At 40.3% G+C, this 27,518-nt stretch overlaps 2 protein-coding genes across 3 annotated transcripts; both read left to right on the top strand.

Annotated features, from left to right (window-relative positions):
- Window positions 1–4,221: 4,221 nt before the first annotated feature.
- Window positions 4,222–9,848, top strand: LOC126615822 (4-diphosphocytidyl-2-C-methyl-D-erythritol kinase, chloroplastic). Its single transcript, XM_050283736.1, has 11 exons — window positions 4,222–4,574; window positions 4,676–4,774; window positions 4,866–4,934; window positions 5,042–5,146; window positions 5,235–5,291; window positions 5,377–5,577; window positions 5,884–5,976; window positions 6,067–6,166; window positions 8,101–8,200; window positions 8,856–8,941; window positions 9,426–9,848. The coding sequence occupies exons 1-11, from the start codon at window positions 4,368–4,370 to the stop codon at window positions 9,524–9,526; spliced, it is 1,218 nt and encodes a 405-aa protein (XP_050139693.1). The 5' UTR covers window positions 4,222–4,367; the 3' UTR covers window positions 9,527–9,848.
- Window positions 9,849–9,992: 144 nt separating this feature from the next.
- LOC126615817 (uncharacterized) lies at window positions 9,993–27,375 on the top strand. 2 transcript variants are annotated; one of them, XM_050283726.1, is made up of 14 exons: window positions 9,993–10,697; window positions 10,790–10,830; window positions 10,905–10,997; window positions 11,097–11,171; window positions 13,478–13,527; window positions 16,052–16,141; window positions 16,269–16,325; window positions 16,758–16,827; window positions 17,038–17,139; window positions 17,211–17,263; window positions 17,865–18,015; window positions 18,126–18,210; window positions 18,312–18,440; window positions 26,935–27,375. In XM_050283726.1, exons 1-14 carry the CDS (start codon window positions 10,391–10,393, stop codon window positions 27,120–27,122), a joined length of 1,491 nt encoding a protein of 496 aa, XP_050139683.1. In that variant the 5' UTR covers window positions 9,993–10,390; the 3' UTR covers window positions 27,123–27,375. The 2 variants fall into 2 exon arrangements, with proteins under 2 accessions (XP_050139683.1, XP_050139682.1); XM_050283725.1 differs by having other exon boundaries at window positions 18,285–18,440.
- Window positions 27,376–27,518: the final 143 nt, after the last annotated feature.

The raw sequence follows: 27,518 nt of genomic DNA, 5'->3' as shown, positions 1-27,518 counted from the left end.
ACCAGATAATCTAATTCATGACATAACGTAGTAGGGAATTTGAAAAGATTCATCAGATACACTGGGATTGCTTGCTCCATCGCCTTAATCAAAACCTTTCTTCCCACTTGTGAGAGTGTTGATTACTTCCACCTTTGAAGTTTCCCCAACAATCTACCTTTCACATAAGTCAATCCACATTTCTTTGATCGACCCCATATAGCAGGCATACCAAGATAGGGACCCGAATCGCCAACTTTCCCCATTCCTAAAATGGCAGACAAATCCTGTGATAAAACCTTTGGCACATTACCCCTAAATAAAGCACTGGATTTCAATTTATTAACCTGTTGTCCCGACACTAAATAGTAATGATCAATTAACTGAATGAGGCGCCTACAATTTTCATATGTAGCTGTAAGGAAGATCAAAGTATCATCAGCAAAGAACATGTGTGAAATGACCGAACCACCAACATTCATCTGAACACCTTGAATCCACTATCGATCACTGGCCTGTTGGAGCATAAGGGAAAAAACTTCACTGACGAATAAATATAAGTATGGCGAGAGTGGATCTCCTTGCCTTAAACCTCACTTAGGAACAAACTTAGAACATGGCTGTCTATTGAGAAGAATAGCAAAATTGACCGAAGAGATACAACCCATTAACAAATGGGTCCATCGTGAATCAAATCCTATCTTCTCCATCACCGCCAACATGAAGTCTCATTCCACCCGATCATAGGCCGTATGCATATCTAACTTGAGTGCTAATTCGAATTTATGGGTGGCTTTTCGAAGTACCAATATTGTCTTGTATTTGTCTACTAGCTACAAAAGCATTTTGAGTAGGAGAGATCAATTCTAGTAAAATTGCTTTGAGCCGCTTTGCCATTACCTTTGAAAGCACCTTGCATGAATAATTACAAAGACTGATGGGTCGGAATTGTGAAACTGATTCTGTTGCCTGTACTTTTGGAATTAATACCATGTGTTTCATTGATCTGAGTTGGAGGTTGAGAGCCCTGAATGAGTTCCCAAATTAGCTGGTTCACATCCTGCACGATAATGTCTCAATAAGAATGATAAAAAAAAACTCCTTAGAAACCATATGGGCCCAAAGCTGTAAGACAGCCCATTTTTGTTACTGCCCATTTAATCTCTTCCACTGAAACCGTAGCTAGTAATGTATCATTCATTGCAGCTGTGACTTTTGGTGTAACATAATCCAAGATGTCCCCCCAGTCACGATTACCGATGGATGTGAAAAGATCAATAAAATGAGAATCAATCATCTGCAGGACCTGTCTTGGGTTGTCCACCCATACCCTATTGTTATTCTTTAATGAAACCATAATGTTCCTCCTTTGATGTTGTAGTGTCGTCTGATGGAAGAATTCAGTATTAGCATTTCCTTCCTTAAGCCACTTAACTCTTGATCTTTGAATCCAAAAACTTTCCTCCTGCCGACATAGGTGATCAACCTATTTCGATAACTCCTCAATACTGTGACAATTATCATGACCATTATGTTGAAGATGTTGTAATTGATCCATCAATTGTTGAATTTGCCACTGGCCCTGTTTGAACGTTGCTTTACTCCATTTTTGTAAGTTATGACGGCAATGGTTTATTTTTGAAATCCACTGCTCCATTATATTATCGCCATTGGGAATGGCCCATGCTTGATTCACAACTTCTCTGCAGCTTGGTTCATGTGCCCAGAATGCCATAAACCTGAACAAGGAAGTCCCCTTCACCACGCTCAGATTGGTTTGTAAGAATATGGGATGATGATTAGACCCAATTGATGTGCCATGGATAACCATCGAATTAGGCTAGAACTCTTGCCACCCATCATTTACAAGAACTCTATCTAATCGAGCTTCTCTACCAACTAATCGTTTCTTGTTCCTCGCCATGTGAATTGGAGACCATTGAACTCCAGATCCATCAGTTTCGTCTGACACATAAAATCCTCTAAATATCTTGGTCGATTAGATCTAACTTTTGCACTGCCTATTTTTTCATGATTCCACATGTATTCATTAAAGTCTCCCCTGCAAATCCATGGAATGGTATCTAGTCCAAATTTCTGAAGCATGGATCGCCAAAATTCGGCCTTGGCAGCCTAATAAGAAGTGCCATAGAATCTCGTAAATCGAAAGACACCTTGACCATCCCCTACAGTACATTTAGCATTGATAAAATTTTGAAAAGCTTCCAAAACTTCCACCATTAGTAAATCATCCCACCAAAGACTAAGACCCCCTGCTCTTCCCACTGGATCCACGTTAAAACCATTTGCATAACCTATTCTTTTTTCAACATCATCAATTCTATGATTTTTCATTTTAGTTTCCGAAAGAAAAATCATAGAGGGTCTAATTTTCTTTATATGCCCATATAGGGCACGAACTAGCGGGTCTGACCCAAGACCATGACAATTCCAAAATAGATAATTCATGGTGACCGTGCGGCTGTCAAAGGTTAACCGCCACCGCCACTATGTTCTCTGCCTTCTTTAGCTATCTGCCTTCTAGCCTTCCTTGCCAATAGAGCATCTATTTTGCTCATAGAGGCCGCCTCCAAGTATTCCCACATTCATGCTTCAGAATCTTTCAGCAGCCTTCTGTTTCCGTTCCCGAACTACATCACCAGGTGGTTGAGTTTTAGTTTTTTTTTTCTTGTGGGGAGTGAACTGGTTCTTTAGTATTCCAAACCAATTCCCTCTTCGAGCTGCTCCTACCATTCACTGGTGTATTCCCTGCAAATGGCTGCTCTGCTTGTTCCATACTAGAAAGAACACCCCTAGTACTTGGAATGCATTGCTTTCCCGTGTAGGCCATAGCAGTTTCTGCTGCTATCGAACTGCTACGTACTTCCGGTTGCCTCGATTATACCTAACCTCTTATGTTGGTCCTCCCCATATGACTACACAAGATCAAGTCCTGCCTCTATTCCATAGTGCTTCGTCTGCTCCGATTCTTCTAGTACCTCCAATGGACTAGACTCCGCCGCTTGCGCTGTACTCGATGCCATCTACTCGAATTTCTACCCTGATGTTGCGGCAATTCCACAAGGGGAGAATTTTCCCTGGTTTCTACATTGGCCTGAATAGGTTGGGCAAAGTCAATCTACTACATTGATTTGTAATTCGCGATCCCTTTTTGGACGCCCCGAGCAATCGTCTTTCCCCCATAATAACTAGCGTTCTTAGAGAATCAATAAAGTCTCCGACATGCGCCGCTCTTGTCCAGTCCCCATAGCCTGCCATACTCCCTTGCAAATTCAAAAGCACACCCCGTATTAGAGTGTCCAATTCTTTCACAACGATAACAAAAATCCTGTAATCTCTCATATCTGAATTCGACCTAGGTCTCATGATTATTATCCCTTGGGAGCCAACACCCTGTAGCTAAGGGTTGTAATATATTTACTGCCATTCTAACACGCAGAAAACCTCTTGCCTTTGCTGGATCCTCAAAGTCTTCAAATTCTCCAATTTGTGATGCTAATCTCTTTACATTTTCTAAAGTAACCATATATGGAGGAACACCTCTGATTTGAAGCAAAAAAGAAACGATCTCCATATTAACTTCCTCTAAAGCGAGTTCATGGGGTCATCGTTTGACAGAGAAATTCTGTTTCATGACTGCCCAAGACACCTACTCCATAATTTTAGCTGATACAGTTTCATCTGGGACAGTAATCAGAAAGGTATTTTCCTTGGCCCACTTAATTTCAATATCCCCCATCTCTTTCCACGAGGAACGGAGAATGTTTCCAACTCCCCATTTATTGAGTGGTTTTTGGACCAAAGTTGCTCCCACTAACTTAACACCGTGCTCCATAGTTGCTAGATGACAACTAAAGTTTTAGAAAGAAGAAACAAACACTTATAGAGGTTGGCTGATGTACAAAAGGGCTTTTTATTTGTTGTTTTTGTATTTTATGTAAAAGTGATGGGGTTTGAAGTAAGTTTCATATTTTTATTCCTAATGTGCAAATTTATCAAACTGCGTCTATGTGATATAGGTTCATCAACTAGTCTAGATGCATATCAACAACAACGAACAACAGTACAGTTTGATTTTTTTTCGTTAATGACGAATTTAACAAATTTGATACTTAATTATTATAGTTAGAATATTGCATTGCACCAAGTCCAAGTGCTGTGCACCTTAAAAATACTATCTATTTATTTTCCTAAAATTGCTAAACCCCGTATGCATAGTAGTTATTTCTTAGACATTTCAGACAGGACAAGGAGGGGTAGCAAAATCTGTGCTGAAATTGATTCCTTTTCGTTCCCTTGGTAAGTAGTGGGTACAGGAAAGCCCGGACACTGAAAGCTTCAAGTTTGAGGCCCTTTGCTCTTGAAATATGACCATGGCCATTGCTTCCTCTCGTTTGCTCTGCCAGAACCCTCCTCCTACCTTCCTCATAAATTCCCCCAATTTCGTCGGAAATAGCGGCAGTAGCAGCAGCCTCAGGCTCTCTTGGCTCAGGTCACAGTCGCATAGGTGCTCTTTTTCTCACTCAAAGTCTGGAAATCAAAGGACCCCCAAATTTGCCAGAAAACAAGTAGAGGTTGGTTGTCCTTCAATCTAAAGTCCTCAATAATTATGGTTTAAATTTTATATGTTTTGAACTTGTTTGTTAATTGTTTGGTTTGGTTTGGTTGCTACTAGATAGTGTATGATCCTGATGAAAGGATAAACAAGTTGGCAGATGAGGTTGATGAGAAGGCCGCTCCGGTTTCAAGGCTCACCCTTTTCTCCCCTTGCAAGGTAGTAACTGCATTGTCTCTTATGGCAATTGGGTTTTCCAATTTGTTTGATTATTTATTTTTTGTTGGAATATAACTTGAATTTGTTGCAGATAAATGTTTTCTTGAGAATAACTGGCAAAAGGGAAGATGGGTTTCATGATTTGGCATCTCTCTTTCACGTCAGTTCACTTCGCTCATCGTTTTTATATTTTGGCCTCAAACATATACAAAAGATCTCTTACTCCCCAAATGTGTCTTGGAATTTTGATTATTTTTCTGCAACTAGGTAATAAGTCTTGGAGATGTAATTAAGTTCTCTTTGTCACCCTCAAAAACTAAGGATCGTCTTTCGACCAATGTGTCTGGGGTGCCCCTTGATGATAGAAATTTGGTAAGCCACCGACTCTTATCTTCGTTTTGCCTGCAACTTGTTATTAATCTTGGCTGGCACATTGTGATTGGGAACTTTGTTTCTGCAGATTATTAAGGCCCTTAATCTCTACAGGAAGAAGACAGGTAGCAACAATTTCTTTTGGGTAAGGATTGGTACTTGGCTGATTTAGGACATTTTGAGTTTTCTTTGAATTTGATCAACCTTACGTTCCACACATTTTGGGGCAGATTCATCTTGATAAGAAGGTGCCAACAGGAGCAGGGCTTGGTGGTGGAAGCAGCAATGCTGCAACTGCACTATGGGCAGCAAATCAGTTTAGTGGTCTTCTTGCCACTGAGAAGGAACTCCAAGAATGGTCGAGTGAGATTGGTTCAGATGTTCCCTTCTTTTTCTCTCAAGGAGCAGCCTATTGTACTGGTCGGGGTGAGGTATGTCTGTGTTACAGAATAATTTTTTGGTCGGTTTTTTATTATCTAATTCTACACAATTTCACATGACGGGTCTGCAAATATGTTTACAAATGATTTTCCACCCCCATAATGTGTACGAAATAGTTATCTCTAACATGCACAGAACAATTTTGACTTTCGTGAGGTGCATTTTGTACCATATATGAGATTGTGTCCTCAAATTATATGATACTGCCATAAAATACTTGGAGAAGTGTTTGTGCTTCATATCATGGTTCATAATCTGTAAGAGTTCACATTTTAGTTCTGCTTTTTGATGTCCAGGTTGTTCAAAATATTAGTCCAGCCTTACCATTGGACATTCCAATGGTTCTTATAAAGCCCCAACAGGCATGTTCGACAGCTGAAGTTTACAAGGTATTGCACATTTAAAACTTTTGACGGGATTATTATCTACAATATATTTCCTCATCTTCTCTAAGAGAACTTTTTTATTTTATTTTTCAGAGCCTCCAATTGGATAAAACTAATAAGGCTGATCCTTTAACACTGCTGGAGAGAATCTCAAGGCATGGAATATCACAAGATGTTTGCATAAATGATTTAGGTATGTATTAATGAAGAATAGTAAGATACATTGTTTGTTTGTTATAAAGCTATTATTAGCCCATGTCCTAATAGATTAAGCTTTTCGAATAGGAACTAAGAGAGTTTAACATTTGATTAGAGTGGGAGAGAGATCTTGTGTTCAAATTCATGCAAGTTAAATCTCCCAGTTTCTGATCTGTACCCTTTAGTCACGAGGGAGATTTACATTTTAGGAGTGTTAGAATAAAACCATTGTTGTGAGGATGTGGAGTGCTGTCATACATCGCTAACTTAAGGGACCTTCAGTCTTAGTGCCCCTAGTGTTGCTTTCTGTCTTAATGTCACGGGATGGCTTGAGTGAAAAAGAGAATAGGCATGTCATTGTTGGAGGCTGCCAACAGGCAGTGTTTTATAAGATTTGCACTTAGATCTAACCTCTTAACCAAAACGATTGTGCACTGAGTGGGACGCTTGTTCGGTTAGGTGTTTTTTTATGCCTCTAGTGAACGAGCACTTGGAATCCAGTGTGAAAATATGTTTACTAGTAAATGAAAATAAGATGACAATGAAAGCAGAAAACTAAATGTAATCATTTCATGATTGAATCCAAGATTACAAACTTTTATAAAACAAACTTTTGGACTGATGAGCCACTTTACAATAACTGGAAATTAAATAGACTTCAAAATGTAAAGAAAGCTGTTTCATGATTGAGACAAGATTACAAACGTTCATTAAAGAAACTTGTGGACTGATGAGCCACCTTGCATAACTAGAAAGTAAATAGACTTCGAAATGTAAAGAAAGCTGTAAAACTCTAGCAAGATTTGAGCCATAAGAGTCAGGATAATGCTAGAGAAGTCCATCTGTCTCACTAGTATCGGGCTGCATTGGAGAGAAAACATAGCCTCAAGGAGGTAATCAGGTTGGTTGGGATGTTCGTCAACCGAGCTCTCAAGAGATCGTGGCGTGCTTGGAAGTGGTCATCTCGAGCCCTAGATGGCCAGTCCAAGTTGGGCTTCGTAGTTAGTGGGCGGTGTAGCACGCCTTCGTTTAAATAAAAATAGACTGCCCCGTAGCAGGCCCTATTTTTATTTTATGGCCCAAACACCTGTTTTGTCCTTTGTTTTGCTACTTCTTTTACTTGCTTTTCATTTCTAATAGCATATTTTACAGTAGTTACTTCATTAGGCTCTCTGAATGTGGAATTACAATTGGGATTCTTAAATGTTCCAATTTGAGCATTCTGTCTCTGTGGATCACCATGTGCCTTTGATTTGACTGTATTTGGGAATCTGGAACAGCCTTAGACTTCAGTTGTATAGGAAACACTTTTCTCTGAACACTTTGGGGCTTAATTTGATTGTTTATGGGAATTATGAACAGAATTTCACTTCAATTGTAATAGGACACAGTGATTGTCTTGTCTATTTGGAGTTTAACATTTGATTGGTTTTGAGAGTTTTGGAACCGCCTTAGATTTATAAATGAGTAGAACAAACTGCTTGTCTGATCTCTGCGGAATTTAAACTCTGGGTATTGTTTTTCTTTTGTTCTTTCTATTGTGAAAGCTGACTTATAAAAGATTAATAAAGGTGAATCTTGGTTATATTGATCCTGTTGGGGGGTTTCGTATGTATATGACTCCAGAGGTTCACCTAGGGCATCTTGCTTGACTGGATTTTAACTGTTTTTGCATCTGGAATTATTTTAGTACACATTGGAATTGTTATCATTATTGTCTAAACAATCTTCCGCATGTGATGGTTGTTCAAATGTATTGCACAGAACTTCGACCTAGATTGAATTTTTAACAGAACTAGAGAAACTAGCTTGTTTCTGAAAGTAGATCTCAAGTCTCAGCTGGGTCAATTAAGTATCAGACTGCTACGGGACCATCTTTTATCTAAAAATGACTCCATTTGCAAACTTTTTATATGTAAACATATGCAGAACCTCCAGCATTTAATGTTCTTCCATCTCTTAAAAGATTAAAGCAGCGAGTACTTGCCGCAAGCCGTGGACAATATGACGCTGTTTTTATGTCTGGAAGGTACATTGATTATAGCTCTTATTGGCATATTCAATTAAATGGCTTTGACTGTTTTCTCATGAAATAATTATCTGCATGATCATAATAAGTATTGTTACTTGAATATCTGCATGTAGGCTTTGAATTTGTTGCCTAATTTCACACAGAAATCAATAGTTTCCTACTCGTAATTTTTCAAATGAACTCAATATTAGCCTCCAAGAATTTAGACCAACAATATGACTAAATTTTCTCGGTCAGTTCTGCTCACCTACTGGACCGCACGCCACACATATCAGATGACTTTTCTTTTCTGTTTGTTTTCCTTCATTCTGTCTATCTTTGCTCATTCTTATTGTTTGGAAAGAGATCTTCTTCTCTTCCTACTTCCTAGTGATCATTATAGGTTGGAGACTCGGAATATATTATTTATTTTTTTGTTGAAAAATTATTGATGGTGGTGTTGGAGAAGACTTAACTATACGGAGTATGAATAAGTATCTCTCCTCCCATCATCTGTGTTACTAAAAAGGGGTTTTAACGCGAAATGGCCCAAAATGAAAGCCGTTGTGGAAAAATGCCACATTGTCAACTTTTGTACGAAGAACATATATTCTCTAGTGCAAACTCATTTTATGTTTCCATTATGTCCATTTCCTCAATATTCTTAATGCAGTGGAAGCACTATTGTTGGGATTGGTTCTCCAGACCCTCCCCAATTTGTATATGACGACGATGAATACAAGGATGTATTTTTGTCAGGTCAGTCCAATGTACTATATCTGATATTTTTACAGCACTACTGTATCAATATTATTTTCAGTGCCATGATACTAGCAATCTTAATGTTAAAGAAATTCATCAAAAGATTGTTTATTAATTGTGACGAAATGCAGAGCAGGAAAAAAGAAGATAAAAAACGTAGTAATTGTGATGTAATAGCTACAAAACTTCCCAAGCTTGTTTATTCATCATGCTGCCGCCCATGCTGTCATTTGAACTACTTGTGTATGTAATAGCTGTAAAACTTCCCAAGCTTGATATCCATGGGGAACCATGAAATGAAAAGAAAAAAAAAAAATCAAGCAATTCATGGATGGCTGCCTAACGTTTTTGATCACCTAGTCGAAATAATTTTAGACTATGCTTAACGGAGTGAACCTTAAAGGCTTTAAATATCCTTTTGAAGTATATCAAGGATTGTTGAAATGATTGTATTTTTGCGTGGATGTGTTACCTTATGCAGAGGCGAACTTTCTGACACGTGAAGAAAATAACTGGTATACGGAACCTGCTTCGAGAAGTGCTTCTGGCTCATCCTCCCAATTTTCCGGGTCGATTGAGTGATTGACTCCTTTACTAAGAGAAGTCTGTAATGGTTCATATTGTTGAATGGTTTTCATTCTTCAATATGAAATAAAGAAACGTTCATTGCAAATATTATAGGTTGAGGATTCTGAGTCTTGCATAATACAAAGATTTTGGGCATTAGAAATAGGTTTTGGCATGCATTGAGGATTCTCTAACCTTGGAATGAGTTTATAGAACAATGTGTTGGTCAATTTCTTTGAACTTAATTAGACGTCTTAGATATTTCCGATTTAGTTAATATTTTGTAAGGATGATCTATGAGGTGCATCTTGAAAAATAAACCGTTTAGAATGTTAAAGTTGGATGTGTAATGGACTTTACAACTAATCCCCATTTTTATAAAGAAAATGGGAATCCCTTCTCTTAAAGGCTTCCTATATATACAATGATATATTTACACTTGGTGAAGGGATGAATTGGTATGGTACTCGTCACCTATGAGATTTAAACCAAATGCCTCTCATTTACAAGTGAATAGAATACCGCTATGCTAATGGAACATAAAATAATATTAACGGAGAGAAACTCTTTCACAATCAAGTCACTGCAATGAAAAAGCTAGGTGCTCCTAGCAGATCTAGTGTAACCAAAAGTAGAAATGACATGGGTTACAAAATTGACTTCTCTAACGACACGGTGCCAAGAAATTGAAGCGAAAGATGTTCCACGATGTCGAATCCATCGGACTAGGCCCTAGGGGATCTTTTGTAATTTTCAGAAAGTTAGAGGGCCAAAGCGAAATTACAAAAAACAACTTGATTATTTTGGTTGGCGGCTGTTGGTTCTTGGCCGTTGCTCATCCTCTACCTGAAGGCTAAAACTATAGAGAGCAGAAGGGCAATGGCAGCAGCTTTCTGTCGTTCTGTTTCTTGGGTTGTTAGTCCTCCGTGGTGGTGGTCGTCGCCGTCGTCAAGGTTGTCGTTGCATTATTCTGGTCATCGTCCACTCCCCCTTGCACATAGTTATTCGACATCATATACAAAGACGAGGAGGAGGAGCAAGAGGAGGAGCGATTACTCAAGTCGAGGTGAAAGAAGAAATGTAGTTATCAAATGCCTCTCAAAGGAGAGTGAGACGGAGGCGGAATTTGAGTTGCAGCGGCGTCTCTTTTCCAACCTCAACCAAACCACATTGAAGAGAGAACCTGGTCAGTCACCGTCGGTCCGTCACTAGTCATTTATTATTAGTATCCAATATCATAATTTCTAATTATTATCATTTGGGTAACCTAATCGACAGGAAGTCTAGCCAGCGCTATTTTGCTAGTCGCAGGGACAACGGTACTCTCTCGCTCTTCTACTTCTACTTGTACTATCACCTATCATGTATGTCAGATATTGCATTTGAATTTTAGGTGGGTGCCGGCATCCTTGCAATTCCTGCAGTCACACTAGAATCTGGATTTCTGGCTTCTGCGCTTACATGCATCCTTTGTTGGTTATACATGGTATTATTTTGGAAACGCCCTCTGTTTAGCCCCGGTTTTTACTCTCCAAATGGCTGCTTTGGCTGTCGCTAACCGCAATTTGTTCCATTTCAACTGCAGGTTGCAACAGGACTGCTAATAGCCCAAGTCAATGTAAACACTATGTGCGAATTGGGTTCCGGCAGTGTATCACTGGTACTTGGTTTCTTGCTTTTCTTTACACTTGTCTTTTCCTCAGTCTGCAATTCTAAAATAGGATTTTCTTTCTTCTTTTTCCCATCAATAGTTAAACAGACACTTGTCACACACTCATGTTGTGTTCATTTCAAGTGCAAATATATGGTTACTATAGTGGCACAAGTAAGGGTGTCGATCTATATGGACTGGTACAAATCACTAGCTTTATGTGAACCCTAACTACACAATAGAAATAGCATATTGAATTTGGGTTTTGTTTTGAAAACTAAAGTGACTTAAAATACAAGAGAATGTAGATATGAATGATAGATTGCTTTAGAACCGATGAAAATGAGACTAGGGATCTCGATTTCACCATTACAAACCAACTCCATGAATATTAAGTCCAGACATAGCCAACTAACTGATCTGCGTCTAGGGGGTTTGTTTTACTTATTTATGGTCATCCATACAATGTGTGGTTATGATCAAGTATTCCTTATCTGCAATCTATTTGTGATCTTAAACTTAGATTTCTAATTAAAAATCCATTAATACAAGAAAACTTCAAAGAACCAAAGAAATCACATGGAAGGATGTGTGCATAGCAGTTTCTTCATTCATTCACATGTCCACCAAGATTAAGCATGATGTGTACCATAACCTTGATAAAAAATTCATAAGCAAGCCTAATGGTGATCAAACATTAAGATTAATAAACAAATCAAACAATAGAATCAGTGAATGAAACAAGAAAACAGATTGGAAGTTTGAGTACTTCAACTTAATGACATAGAATAGTTTTGCAAGGCTACATAGAAATCCCAGCTATGAATTTAGCTACACCATGATTGCATAAAATATAAATGTAACACACAACATGAATGAATTAAACTCATAGAAGAAATCTCTGAAGGTGGAAAACGGATAACAGAAGGTGGAAACTGGACGTATCTGGATTGTTCATGTGCAAATCCTATCGCTCTTTCTTGAGTAACAATGGGATTGAGCAACATTTTCCACCCTCTTCACAGATTTGGAAATCAAAAGTTCCTCTGAAGGTCAAAGTTTTTGTCTGGCTTGTGGCTAATGGGAAGCTCAACACTTGTGACCAAATTCAAAGGAGAAGCCCTTTTATTTGCTTCTCCCCCCATTGGTGCAGTTTGTGCAAAGCTAAGGAGGAGAGTGTAAACCACATTTTTCTCCATTGTTCTTACACGATTCAATTGTGGTGGAAATTGTTTTAGGAGGTTAGAGTTAGTTGGGTCATTCCAAAGGGTTGTTTTGAGCTTCTAAGCACCAATTTTGAGGCCCTAGGAATTGGGAGGAAAGCTAAAGCTTTGTGGGGTTGTCTGGTCTCGGCAGTTTTTTGGAACATTTGGTTGGAGCGTAACAAAAGAATTTTTGAGGATTATACTGGTGTGGGGGTAGAAGTACTTTGGGGAAGAGTAAGATTCTGGGCAGCCCTCTGGGCTTCAGTTTCAAATGATTTTAAAAATTACTCTCTTTCTTAGTTACTGTGGGATATGTTAGCAGCAGTAAAGTGATTTAGGTTTAGGTTTTGTTGATGTAGCCAGATCCTCTTGAGGGATTTTCTTGTTTTTGTTCTTGGTGGATTTCTTATCCACTTCTGTGTATTTCTCTGTTCTTTTAGAAAATGTTTGTTTCTTCTCAAAAAAAAAAAAAAAAAAAACAATTTTGAGGTGGAACTCCTTCAAGAACAACGTGGCTGCGTGGTTTCTTTTGTGGCAGCGGATGGAAGGGAAATAGGGTTTTGTTTTTTATTCAAAAGCAATATAAAGAGAGAATGGAGAGTTGCGGTTCTCCCCAAGAGGGAGGCTATGTAAAAGTGATGTCAAACCCTGTATTTATGTGCTACCAGAGATAGTTTACAAACTGTGCCCTTATGTTAGTTTGAGAGTTGGAATCTGTATACGTTGTTGTTCTTGTTGGGAGTTGCATGTGTACTATCTTTCCATTCGCTATTTACGGATAGAGTCGATAGACCACAGTTATACATAAGTGCTAAAGTAATTTTTGACCTAATTAGGCTCACCATACTAACTCGGTTTAACACAAGCTTATACAATGGACCTCTGAACCATAAGCACTAGTTCCCATGAGCATTATTACGTACGATATTCACTCTCTCTATGGATGTATTTGATACAACACTATAGGACGTATGCTGAATTTTTCTAATTCTTGATGTGCTTTCTTTAGTCGCTCTTTGTCCTCTTGGCACTTTAATTTTGTTTCTTTCGTCAGTTTACTTGTGAGAATGAGATTAAATTCACAACAGTTTGTCCTGCGATCGATTTCAGGTATCAATGGCTATGAGGACTATGGGGAGTGTGGGAGTTCAAATTGTTTGGTAGGGTGATATCTGATAGACTTTTCAAGCATTTTTTTTTTTTTTTATAGCAAATTGCTGATCTCAACGTGCATACTTTGGGTTTTTGTTTTGTTTTGTTTTGTCCTGAATAGCCTCTCCATAAATGGGGGTAAGGCTAGCCGACATTCACCTCTCCCAGACCCTGCGTAAAGCGGGAGCCTTGTGCACTGGGTACGACCTTTTTTTTTGTCCTGAATACTCTGGTTTCTGTTTGAACAATTAAAGTAGCATATTAGAAATTTTCGTTTAAGCTTTTTATTTCAAGTCAGTGTTACCTTCCTTGCTTTCAAATGTAATGTATCCAAAGTTTCCTCCGAGGACTAACTGTGAGATAAGTTGTTGTCTTTAGAGTTTTCAGTTTTTGTATCTAAAGAGTTGTAATAGGTAGTCATTCTTGGCAAGGTGCATCTGTTTAATAAGATTGTAGTTTTTTTCTATGTTGCTGTCGTAAATTTGATGTTGGTAGAAGGAAACTGAGCCCAAACGTTTCCCAAAAATTATTATAGAGAGAGGTCTAAAGTTTTGGTGGACATCCGTTGAAGGTTCTGTCCTCTTTCAGCAAGCCCTTGAAAGAAAATAATTGAGATCCTGCCACTGGAACCAACAGCTGGAATCGGCTTTATGCATACTGGTGTCGTAGAAGAAGCCATGTGAAGTAGAATGAAGGCCGGCTTCACAGGATTCACCGTCAAATGAAAACCAAGGTAACTGTAGTCCAAGCTGGAGGGAGAAGATCAACTTGGACTGATAGATCATTGGACATAGACATACTCGATTATTTCAACATAGAAATGACTTTCATTTTCTTGTTTTCATTTAATTTTTTGTTCCTTATGTTTTTTATGACTCTCTGGGATGACCTCTAAGACTTGGACCGATGGATGAGCCCATGCCCATGCCAAACTAATTGCACCCATTGAGATAAAAGGAAGGTCTTTCTTCTTGGGCAGCAAGTTTAGAGCTGTAAATTTTATGAATCTGGTGGCTGAAAAGGTTAAAAAAAAATTTGAAAGTTGCACTGGAAAGCATTTCAGTTTACTGTTTGTCTTTATTTTATAGTACTGGAAATCATTCCAGTTTACGATGTGAAGGCTCAACGTTCCAGTTTACGATGTGAAGGCTCAAGTTGAAGTCCATGGAAGGATATCGTTTCACAAGAGCATGTTGCCTTTCTAGAAAGTTGAAAATAGTTTGTGGCAATGGAGATATGGTGTGGTTTTGTAGGGACTTATGGGTTGGGGAATTAGTGTTGAAAGATCAGTTTGCCAGGTTCTATAATTTGTCAAATTACAACAGTTTAGCGGTTTTGAAGGGTTTTTGAGATGTAGGAACTAACCTTCTCTGTTTGGGATACTGAAAGTGGTGCAAATTGATAACAAACTCTACCGGATTGAAAGGTGTGGAGGCTATAATCCGCAGAGTTTTTCAGGTAAATCATATTTCAGATGTCTTGTGAGGATATTACTAATCCAAAATTTCAACCAATTGCTGATTTGGAAAATGAAAGTTCCCCTCAAAATTGAAGTTATGGCTTGGGCTGCAGAGAGAAGGATATGGCTTGAATTGCAAGAGAGATACGTAAGGGAACCAACAGAGAAGTAAGCTAATTTGATAATGTTTTAAGGTAAGGAGTGCCCGATGAAATAATTGTCTCTTCAACACAGCCGCATCCCTTTTCGACCATGGCTTCTACATTAGGGTTAGATATGTCTCCTATTGTTGAAGAACCTTTCCGAGTGACACTCTTACCACTCCTATAGTTTATAAATGTGAAAATGGTTACTGATAAAATCTGCATCGTGCTTCTTTTGTTTATTTCGAAACAAGGCGTTTCTTCTTGTACATGCCTATAGGTTCAGTTTGCTCTTATGTAATACCTGTACTGATAGTTATTTAAGCATGGTCTACTAGTTTGCATTTATTTTTTTTGTTTCTCCACCATCCAATAGCTCTAAATTTGTTGGTTTTTATTATTTAAAGGAAAAAAAATATTCAAAGAGGCTGGAGTGAGTTGGTATTTCCAGAAGGGTGCCATTCATTGTTTAGTGGAAGTCTTGTTGCTTTTGGTAGAGTTAAGAAGGCTAGTGTGTTTTGAGGCTGCTTTGGGATTGTTGTTTGTGGGTTGTTTGGATGGAGGGAAAAGGAGAATTCTCGACAACTCTAAGGGGTGGTGGTAGAAGAGCTTTTGGAAAGGATGAGGATTTTGTCGTCTCTGTAGGCTTCAGATTCCTCATAGTTCAGGAATTTAACGTTCTCTTCTGTTGGAAGGCTGCTATAGGATAACTTGGTTTTTGTTGTTTTTGGTTGTAATTCTCTGGTAATCAGTTGTTCTTTATTACTGGTGGATTCTTTATCACTCTCTTTAAGTACTTTTCATTGCTTTTTAATAACTTTTGTTTCTTCTCAAATAAACATGGTCTATCATGACAATAACCTAAGATTCTACAATTTTGTTTGCAGTTTTCTTTATCGGTTTCTGATAACAACTTCCATTAACCTGCAGTTGGTCATACATTTTTATACATTACGCACTTCTTGTTGCCTATGTAGCTCGTTCTTCAGAAATTTTGACAAATTTTCTCGGAATTCCCTTGTAAGGACCAAAATCTTGAGCATTGCTTATGCGCCCATCTGTTGGGCAAATGTCTTGTTTTATCGCATTTTATTTTCGAAGCACATTCTACCTTTGTCAGGTATTGATGGCAGCATTGTGGTTGCAGATGGGAAAGTGCAACCATGTTTTCAGTTCTGTTGGGAGGCATATGCTACTTCGGAAGGTTTGTCTTTACACTAATGTGATGCTTATAACCTGTTGGTTTATATTGTAAACTAAGCTCATCAAAGTAAACCGTTCTTTTCCTAGACTCTAGTAAGAAAATTGAATTTATGCAATGCTTGTACATATATATTTTGAATGGATCGTTCATTAGTTTCTAGACTCTAGTAGTCGAGAATGATGATCATTATGTTTCCAAAAGCTCAAATTGTTAGGGAATGAACCAATACTTGTGTATATCAAGCTAACATTTGACTGTAAACTTCTCTCTCTCTCTCTCTCTCTCTCTCTCTCTCTCTCTCTCTCTCTCTCTCTGTGTACGTGTTAAGATTTGACTGTAAACTTCTCTCTGTCTCTCTCTCTCTCTCTCTCTCTCTCTCTCTCTCTGTGTGTACGTGTTAAGATTTGACTGTAAACTTCTCTTCACATGTAGTCAACGCTTCATTGGTGCGGTTAATGGGGTTCTGGTATCTGGAATCATCATATCTTTTGCTGCTCTTGTAGTAAGTCTCTTTCTCTCTTCCTCACTTAAGTGAATTTCTCTAGACTACGGATTGTTGCTCTTGCCCATTTTACACCAAATTTCTGCACATTAGTCATTAGAATATTTCCCCTGAAAGTGATCAGTCGATTCTCATAGGCATTGCTGTGTACAATTCTATTGTTCTGGATATGTGTTATTTCTGTGTGTAACATTGAGCTTTTTATCTTAGGCAGTTGCAGGTGGATACCTACAATGGGATGAGCTTTTGAAGGCCAACTTTCAAGCTGTTCCCATGAGTATACCCATAATCGTTCTGTCGTTTGTTTACCAGGTGACATCACTAACTTACAGTCCTTCGATACTGAATTAAACCCTTTAACATTCTGTATCTACTTCTTCCAGAATGTAGTGCCTGTTCTTTGCACGGATCTTGAAGGAGACCTGTCAAAAGTAAGGTGATAGTGATAACTTTTTCTTTTTACAGGAAACATATTACTAATATGGGATAGTTATAGTCAAAGTCACAAATACCCTCAGCCCGAAAAATCCAGGCACCGGACATATACTATACTGAACAAAGTCCACCCATCCATTTAAATCCAGAAATTGTAGCTGCTCAATTGACCCTCTAAATGTAAAGAAATAAGGGGTGGTCTCCCACAGACAAGGGGTGCCTCTCCTAGCTTCTCATAAATTGCCCAAAAAGGTTTCAGTACACTGCAACTCATTAAGACCTTAGCCTTCTCTCCACCATCGATCAAAGCACCTAAACAGAAAAGAGGTACTTAAATGTGGCAGCATCCAATTTAACCTAGCACCTGAAAAAATTAGTACCAGAAACTTGAAACCATTGGACAATCAAGAAAATGACAGTCAAATCTCAGTCACAGCTTTGCAATATGTTCCAATGTGGGATAATTAACGTATGGCCTTTTCCATTGAAGAACCTCACACGTTTTCATTACGCTTATAAAAGTTTGCTGTCTGATAGAGTTTTGTCATGCATATATAGTTTATACTGTATGTTGTGTATGTAATCAAGTTGTTATTTTGCAGGACTGCAATTGTTACAGGTACAAGTATACCACTTGTTTTATTTCTAGTCTGGAATGCTGTGATTCTAGGAACCATCACAAATGTCGACATGAGCTCAGATAAGATCATGGATCCATTACAACAGTTGCAAGCTACCAATGAAGTTGTTGGAGTACGTTTATCACAACGATTCTTTAGTTTCTTTGCAAGTAACATATGGTATTTAAAAGAATGAAGTTCTATTTTCCTTTCTTTTGTTTTATATGTTTTCTACTTTTTCAGCCTATTGTTGAGGTGTTCTCCCTTTTTGCTATTGCAACGTCGTACATTGGATTTGTTTTGGGCCTCTCTGATTTCCTTGCCGACTGTAAGTGCCTTCTTCTTCTCCACCACTATATATTCATCTTTAAAGTACCTATTGATGAATTTTCGAAAAATCAGTGTTCATCTTCGGTTTTGAATACCCAGTGCTGAAACTCCCGGGTGGCCAAAGCCGGTCTCTGCCATACCTAATGACATTGGCTCCACCGGTTGTGCTGTCATTGCTAGACCCAGAAATATTCTTCAAAGCCTTGGACTTTGCTGGAACTTATGGAGGTGTGCGTGTGCCATATCTTATGTAGCTTTTGCAGTTAACAGATTATTATTTTTGCATTAGAATAGATAAGTTAAACTCCGCCTATGTCTTACATGGCCGGTCCCAAGCCCGGATAAAGGAGGAGGGGGAGGGCGTCAGGTAGTCGACAGCCGGCACTCCATGATCACGTCGAATCCTTATGAAAATGAATCCAGAACAAAATCGCGCTAAAGCTAGGGCGTCACCCGTAAGTGGCGCGCTGTGTGGCCTGAGCACAGTGATAAGTGACCAAGGGTCGCTGTATCTCCATCGGCACTCGGATGCAGTGTTAAATGAGCAAGGGGGCCATAGAAACTTCTTTTCGAACGACTCCACTCAAAGTTGTTTGGGAGCATATGCTCCTATCAACTTTACCCGGGACACACAAAAGAAGTACTTTGATCCTATTAGACGGGGGAGGGTGAAGAAGCTAGGACAGAAGGGTAGAGTTCAAGAGAGCAAAATGCGTTTAGGAACGTGGAATATAGGAACCTTAACGGGAAAATCTATGGAAGTAGTGGAAGTTATGGTGAGGAGAAGGATAAATATTATGTGCCTACAAGAAACTAAGTGGGTTGGTAGTAAGGCAAAGGATCTAGAAAACTCAGGGTTTAAACTTTGGTATTCGGGCACAAATAGAACGAGAAACGGTGTTGGCATCATCGTGGACAAGACCTTGGTACAAGATGTTGTAGATGTCAAGAGGGTAGGAGATAGAATCATGGCAATCAAGATTGTAATAGGACAAGAACTTATCAATGTGATTAGTGCGTACGCACCTCAAGTAGGGTTGGATACGAGTTCGAAGGAGAAATTTTGGGAAGATCTTGGAGACTTGGTGCAAGGAATTGCTCAGACGGAGAAGTTATTTATAGGAGGAGATTTAAATGGACACGTGGGCAGGGAGACAGGCAACTATGGAGGTTTTCATGGTGGCCATGGTTTTGGGGAGAGAAACGAGGATGGGGAAGCTATCTTGGATTTTGCAATGGCATATGATCTCTTCTTAGCCAACACCTTCTTTAAGAAGAGAGAAGAACATGTGATCACCTACAAGAGTGGGTCGTCAAAAACACAAATAGATTTTCTTCTAATGAGGAAAGGGGATCGTATAACTTGTAAGGATTGCAAAGTTATACCAGGAGAGAGCGTGGCTAATCAACATCGCTTGTTGGTGATGGATGTACATATCAAAAGAGTAAGACAAAAGAATAAGACTTGGAAGTGCCCAAGGACTAGATGGTGGAATCTAAAAGAAGAAAAACAAGCCATTTTCAAAGAGAAGGTAATCACCCAATGTGTGTGGGATAGAGAGGGGGAAGCTAGCCAAATGTGGGATTCCATGGCTAGTTGTATCCGAAAAGTAGCAAAAGAGGTATTAGGAGAGTCCAAGGGCTTTGCCCCACACCAAAAGGAATCTTGGTGGTGGAATGAGGAGGTACAAACAAAGGTGAAGGCTAAGAAGGAATGTTGTAAAGCCTTATACAAGGAGAGGACTGATGAAAATGGTGAAAGGTATAGAAAAGCGAAGCAAGAGGCGAAGAAAGCTGTCAGAGAAGCTAAGTTAGCGGCTTACGACGATATGTATAAACGACTAGATACCAAAGAAGGAGAGTTGGATATCTATAAACTATCTAGAGCAAGGGAAAAGAAGACAAGGGACCTAAACCAAGTGAGGTGCATCAAGGATGAGGATGGAAAGGTTCTTGCTACAGAGAACGCGGTTAAAGACAGATGGAGAGGTTATTTTCATAATCTTTTCAATGAAGGACATGAAATGAGTGCTTCTTTAGGGGAGTTGAGTAACTCAGAAGAGTGTAGAAACTACTCTTTTTATCGTCGAATCCGGAAGGAAGAAGTGGTTGTAGCTTTGAAGAAGATGAAGCATAAAAAAGCAATAGGCCCAGACGATATACCAATCGAAGTGTGGAAACTTTTGGGAGAGACAGGTATAACATGGCTCACTGACCTTTTCAATAGGATTTTGAAAACGAAGAAGATGCCAAATGAGTGGCGAATGAGCACTTTGGTGCCTATCTACAAGAATAAGGGCGACGTACAAAATTGCATGAACTATAGGGGTATTAAGCTAATGAGTCATACAATGAAGCTCTGGGAGAGAGTCATTAAGCATAGATTGAGGCAAGAGACACGGGTTTCGGACAACCAATTCGGGTTCATGCCAGGGCGCTCAACCATGGAGGCAATCTATCTCTTACGAAGATTGATGGAAAGATATAGAGATGGGAAAAAGGATTTACACATGGTCTTTATAGATTTGGAAAAAGCGTATGATAGGGTCCCAAGAGACATTCTTTGGAGGATTTTAGAGAAAAAAGGAGTACGAGTAGCATATATCCAAGCTATAAAGGATATGTATAAAGGAGCAAAGACTGCCGTAAGAACTCATGAAGGACAAACCGAAAGCTTTCCCATAACTGTAGGATTACATCAAGGCTCATCCTTAAGTCCTTACCTTTTTGCGTTGGTAATGGATGAGTTAACACGACATAATCAAGATGATATTCCTTGGTGTATGCTTTTCGCAGACGATATAGTGTTGATAGATGAAACTCAGGAAGGGGTAAATGCAAAGCTTAACCTTTGGAGAGAAGTGTTGGAATCTAAAGGTCTTCGCCTAAGCCGATCAAAGACAGAATATATGGAGTGCAAGTTCAGTGCAAATGGAGGCCAAAACGAGTTAGGGGTGAGGATCGGAGATCAAGAAATACCAAAGAGCGACCGTTTTCGTTACCTAGGATCTATCTTGCAAAAGAACGGAGAATTAGATGGAGATCTCAACCATAGAATACAAGCTGGATGGATGAAGTGGAAGAGTGCATCCGGCGTGTTGTGTGACCGCCGTATGCCACTGAAGCTCAAGGGAAAATTTTATAGGACGGCAATAAGGCCGGCGATGCTGTATGGCACAGAATGTTGGGCGGTGAAACATCAACACGTACACAAAATGGGTGTAGCGGAGATGAGGATGCTTCGTTGGATGTGTGGGCACACGAGAAAGGATAAGATTAGGAATGAGGATATCCGGGGTAAAGTAGGAGTAGCCGAAATTGAAGGAAAAATGAGAGAAAATCGGTTACGGTGGTTTGGACATGTGCAAAGAAGGCCTACTGACGTTCCGATTAGAAGATGCGACTATGGGACAGAGGTTCAGGGCCGAAGGGGTAGAGGAAGACCTAGGAAAACTTTGGAAGAGACTCTAAGAAAAGACTTAGAGTACTTGGATCTAACGAAGGACATGACACAGGATCGAGCACAATGGCGTTCTAAGATTCATATAGCCGATCCCACTCAGTGACTTGGATTTTCCAAGTCTCCAACCGAGAAGTTTTCCTCACTCGGGAAATTAAGGGAACACTACCCCAACCTACATGCTCCACTCAGAAAGCTTCAACATACAAGCTTTAACAAAAGAAAATTCAAAGAACTTAGCGAAGAAGGCTTTGGTGTATTTAACACAATACGTTGAAATGAAGGAAAGCTTATTTATTGATATCCCCGATAAGCTACAAATATGTACATATACATGAGTCAAAATAAGCACACAAGAGGGAGCCTTCACAAAGGTTGCTTAGGAGAAGTCTCAGCAGTCGGTAGAGCCCCAGAAAGAGAAGGCACCGGAGGGGGATCATTTGGAGCCTCAGTACTGGACAGAACCCTAGAAGGAGGAGGCATCAGAGGTTGATCATTTGGAGCTTCATTACGCGGTACAGCCCCAGAAGACGAAGGCAATAAATGCCTTTGGAACAAACCCACAAATCTCTGATGATCAAGTAAAACCTGACCATCAGTTTCCTTCATCTGGTCAAGCTTCCTCTTCATGTTTGTAGCATAGTCATGTGCGAGCCGGTGCAACTGTTTATTCTCATGCTTGAGCCCTCTAATCTCCTGTTTGAGACTCATCACTTCAGCCGCCAATGATTCAACTTGGCGGGTTCGAGCAAATAGGCGTTGGGCCATATTAGACACAGAACCTGCACACTGAACACTGAGAGCCAGCGAATCCTTAACAGCTAACTCATCAGACCGTTTGGAAAGTAGTCTGTTATCTTTGGGAGTGAGAAGGTTCCTGGCCACCACCGCAGCGGTCATATCATTCTTCATCACGGAATCCCCAACGGTAAGAGGACCAGTAGGGGAGACGAAGGATGGGCGCCATATGTTGTCTGGAGAAGGCGGGGCTGCCTCTTCAACAAGGTTCAAGTCAAAACGACGGTCGGAGGGGCCAGACATTTTCAAAGGTGTTGAAGAGAGAAGAGGTCGGACAAATCAAGATCTTAGAAGTGCAAGAATGAAGCTTCTACTGGTGGAGATTCAAGTGTGCTTTGGAACTTAATGCCAGCCCCTATAAAAATCTGCACTCGACGAAGCTTCAGAAATCGAAGAGGCGCCTGCTCAGAAATCGAAGAGGCGTTTGCTTTCTCAAAAGCTGGGCTGCTTAGAGATCACGAGGGTTGATCTCAGAAATCGAAGAGGCGTTTGCTTTCTCAAAAGTTGGGCTGCTCAAATACCACGAAGGCCGATCTCAAAAATCGAAGAGGCGCTCGCTTTCTCAAAAGCTGGGCTCCCCAGAGACCACGAGGGCCGATCTTAGAAATCGAAGAGGCACCTACTTTTCCAGCCTTTTCCAGCCTTGTCAGCACCTGTCACACGCACACTCAGTTTTGCGGAAATTATGGGCATTCTGTCAAAGACTTCTGGGGAAGTAGAAAACACATGAATCTTACTGTTCAATCACCCACTTCCCATACGCAACAATAGCTCATGGGTACCACAAATAACTTTGCCAAAGTTCTCTGCCAAAGTTGAGCACGTGAAGCTTGCAGCTCCCACTACATCGCTCTGACCAAGAAGGGTAAAAGAATAGCAAAGAAACAGCACTATCAAAGTTTAGACCCATAAATTTTGAAGGTCTAGCTACCATATTATTACCCACAAGGGTAAAGGAACAGTACCACTGCTGGATAATTGGAAAGTCCCTGTGTGTCAACCTCTGTGCTTCGTGGCAAGGTAGACTAGCAAACATGCCCAACCTTTACTCACATTCGAGAAAACACTCCCAATAAGATTGCTTGCTCCAAAATCGAAGAGGCACCGTCCTCCGAATCTCGAGAGCCAGACTCCCAACATGACTACTTTCTTAAAAATCGAAGAGAGGGTAAAGGAACAGTACCATTGCTGGATAATTGGAAAGTCCCTGTGTGTCAACCTCTGTGCTTCGTGGCAAGGTAGACTAGCAAACATGCCCAACCTTTACTCACATTCGAGAAAACACTCCCAACAAGATTGCTTGCTCCAAAATCGAAGAGGCACCGCCCTCCGAATCTCGAGAGCCAGACTCCCAACATGATTACTTTCTCAAAAATCGAAGAGACACTGCTCCCCGAATCTCGAGAGCCAGACCCCCAGCATGATTGCTTTCTCAAAAATCGATGAGGCATCGTTCTCCGAATCAATCGAAGAGGCGCTCGCTTTCTCAAAAGCTAGGCTGCTCAGAGACCACGAGGGCCGATCTCAGAAATCGAAGAGGCACCTACTTTTCTAGCCTTGTCAGCACCTGTCACACGCACACTCAGCTTTGCAGAAATTATGGGCATTCTGTCGAAGACTTCTGGTGAAGTAGAAAGCACATGAATCTTACTGTTCAATCACCCACTTCCCACACGCAACAATAGCTCATGGGTACCACAAATAACTTTGCCAAAGTTCTCTGCCAAAGTTGAGCACGTGAAGCTTGCAGCTCCAACTACATCGCTCTGACCAAGAAAGGTAAAAGAATAGCAAAGAAACAGCACTAACAAAAGTTTAGACACATAAATTTTGAAGGTCTAGCTACCATATTATTACCCACAACTGTAAAGGAACAGTACCACTGTTGGATAATTGGAAAGTCCCTGTGTGTCAACCTCTGTGCTTCGTGGCAAGGTAGACTAGCAAACATGCCCAACCTTTACTCACATTCGAGAAAACACTCCCAATAAGATTGCTTGCTCCAAAATCGAAGAGGCACCGTCCTCCGAATCTCGAGAGCCAGACTCCCAACATGACTACTTTCTCAAAATCGAAGAGAGGGTAAAGGAACAGTACAATTGCTGGATAATTGGAAAGTCCCTGTGTGTCAACCTTTGTGCTTCGTGGCAAGGTAGACTAGCAAACATGCCCAACCTTTACTCACATTCGAGACAACACTCCCAACAAGATTGCTTGCTCCAAAATCGAAGAGGCACCGTCCTCCGAATCTCGAGAGCCAGACTCCCAACATGATTACTTCCTCAAAAATCGAAGAGACACTGCTCTCCGAATCTCGAGAGTCATACCCCCATCATGATTGCTTTCTCAAAAATCGAAGAGGCATCGTTCTCCGAATCTCGAGAGCCAGATACCACAGACCACTTTTTCAAAGTGCTCTGACAGAGTTAAAACATGTGAAACTGGCAGCTCCCACTACCGTGCTATGACCAAGCAAGGTAAAGGAATAGCATTACTACTTGTTGTTAGGGAGACTCCTATATATGTCGACCTCCATCCCCAACGGACAGGCAGACCTGCAAAAATGCTCAACCCTTCATCATATCTGAGGGGGCACTCCCAACGAAGCCTTTCGAAATATTCAGCTTTCTTTCCCCCCGATAATACCTCTGCAAACAAGCTATACTAGAGCAAGAATATCTCATATCATCAGGGTTAAAAGCAAGAGTATCCCATATCATGCTTTTTCCCTGTCTTTTCTTTTGGCCTTGTTTTTACCTGCAAGACAAGGAGAAAGAGAGCAATCAGTCAGCACTTGGAATCAAGCTTCCAGCCAGGAACTGACTGCCTGGAACCCCTTACCTGATTACTTACCTGGCATTGCTCTCGAGTACTCATCTTCAACATCTTATGTTTCCAGGGAAGATTCCGCATCTGCTTGAGGAACAGATAGGGCAAGTGCGAAGGATACAAGGAAGCATGTGGAGACAAGCGTAACAGCACACGTGCCGATACATTCATTACTCTGTCAAAAGCAAAAGTATCCCATATCAGCAGGGTGGAACGTACTCTAGATTTGATGGACTTGTTTTGACCCTCAAATTCTTCAGTCGGCCTTATACTCTGGAGGAAACCAGAAAACCCTCCAGCTCAGTTCAAGAATAAGCCTGTGGAAAGTTACTTCTTCAAAAGCAAAAGTATCTCATATCATCTCTTCTCATTTTTCTTCTCTTTATCCTTCATGCTGCTGCAAGATGGGGAGAAGGTGAACAATCAGTCGGAGCTCTGATTGCTTACCTTGTCTGTCACCTCTTTCAGCAGACCCCCTAGCTCGGCGACTTGGGGGACTCCTACTACATGGTTTGTATCGCGCTTGACCAAGCCTGAAACTACAAGTAAGCTTCAAGTGAAATTGATACATTACCTTGTGCATCTCCACCAGTTAAAGATACCACCCCTGGATGGAGGAAGAGTACTTCCAGAGAAGATGCCACATCTACCTATGAGACAGATAAGGCAAGTCAAGACGACACCACACTCCGATACTTAGAAGTTTCGTGATTACGAGATCATTCTCCCACAATATTTCCTAATGTCATTTGTACTAAATCATTCACTTGTACTCACTAAATGAGAGCTTGAACCTATGTACTTGTGTAAACCCTTCACAATTAATGAGAACTCTTCTATTCCGTGGACGTAGCCAATCTGGGTGAACCACGTACATCTTGTGTTTGCTTTCCTATCTCTATCCATTTATATACTTATCCACACTAATGACCGGAGCAATCTAGCGAAGATCACAAAAAGCGATCGTTTTCGCTACCTAGGATCTATCTTGCAAGAGAACGGAGAATTAGATGGAGATCTCAACCATAGAATACGAGCTGGATGGAAAGAGTGCATCCGGCGTGTTGTGTGACCGTCGTAGGCCACTGAAGCTCAAGGGAAAATTTTATAGGACGGCAATAAGGCTAGCGATGTTGTATGGCACAGAATGTTGGGCGGTGAAGCATCAACACGTACACAAAATGGGTGTAGCGGAGATGAGGATGCTTCGTGGGATGTGTGGGCACACGAGAAAGGATAAGATTGGGAATGAGGATATCCGAGGTAAAGTAGGAGTAGCCGAAATTGTAGGAAATATGAGAGAAAATCGGCTCCGGTGATTTTGAACATGTGCAAAGAAGGCCGACTGACGCTCCGGTTCGAAGATGTGACTACGGGACAGAGGTTCAGGGCCGAAGGGGTAGAGGAAGACCTAGGACAACTTTGGAAGAGACTATAAGAAAAGACTTAGAGTACTTGGATCTAACGGAGGACATGACACAAAACCGAGCGCAATGGCGTTCTAGGATTCATATAGCCGACCCCACTTAGTGGGAAAAGGCTTTGTTGTTGTTGTTGTTGTAGAATAGATAAGTTAGATGCATAAAACGAACGATTAGTGTTAACAAATTTCTTTTTGTTTCTTGCTTTTGATAGTGCTGGTGCTGTTCGGAATTGTTCCAGCTGTAATGTCTTGGTCCGATAGGTACTCGTCAAGTTCATCATCCGTTGGTATGAAGTTGCCACAGTTGGTTCCAGGAGGAAGGCTTACTCTTTCACTTGTGGTTGGAGGTGCTGGATGTGTCATTTTCTCTGAAATTCTTGATAAGTTGGGCCACCCATAATACGCGACTTGACTTTTTGAGTGAGTTTGTTTCAAGATGGTCGACCTGTAGCCCTTTTCTTCTCCATGTTCCATGTCTTGTAATTTGGCCCTCTTTTCAATTCAAAATTTTATTTCACAACAACAATAACAACAACAAGAATCCGAGAAGTGGCCGCGGAATTAGGAACCAATTGTAACTTTGGTCCATGACTTAAAAATTTATAATGTTTAGTCCCTAGTGAACTTGATTAAATATGAAGTGTTCTGTTAAATTGTTTGTCACTATGCTTACGATGCAGGACAATGACACCTCCAATTGTGTTAATATGCGTGCCATGTAGAAAAAAAATTACTAAAATTAGAAAATAATCTAATTTTTCACGTATATATGTTTCTAAAATAAATTTTATACATC

This window comes from Malus sylvestris, chromosome 3, assembly GCF_916048215.2.
Source record: "Malus sylvestris chromosome 3, drMalSylv7.2, whole genome shotgun sequence".
Taxonomy (NCBI): domain Eukaryota; kingdom Viridiplantae; phylum Streptophyta; class Magnoliopsida; order Rosales; family Rosaceae; genus Malus; species Malus sylvestris.
The sequence above is the reverse complement of the archived record's forward strand: the minus strand, read 5'-3'. Positions and strand labels throughout refer to the sequence as shown.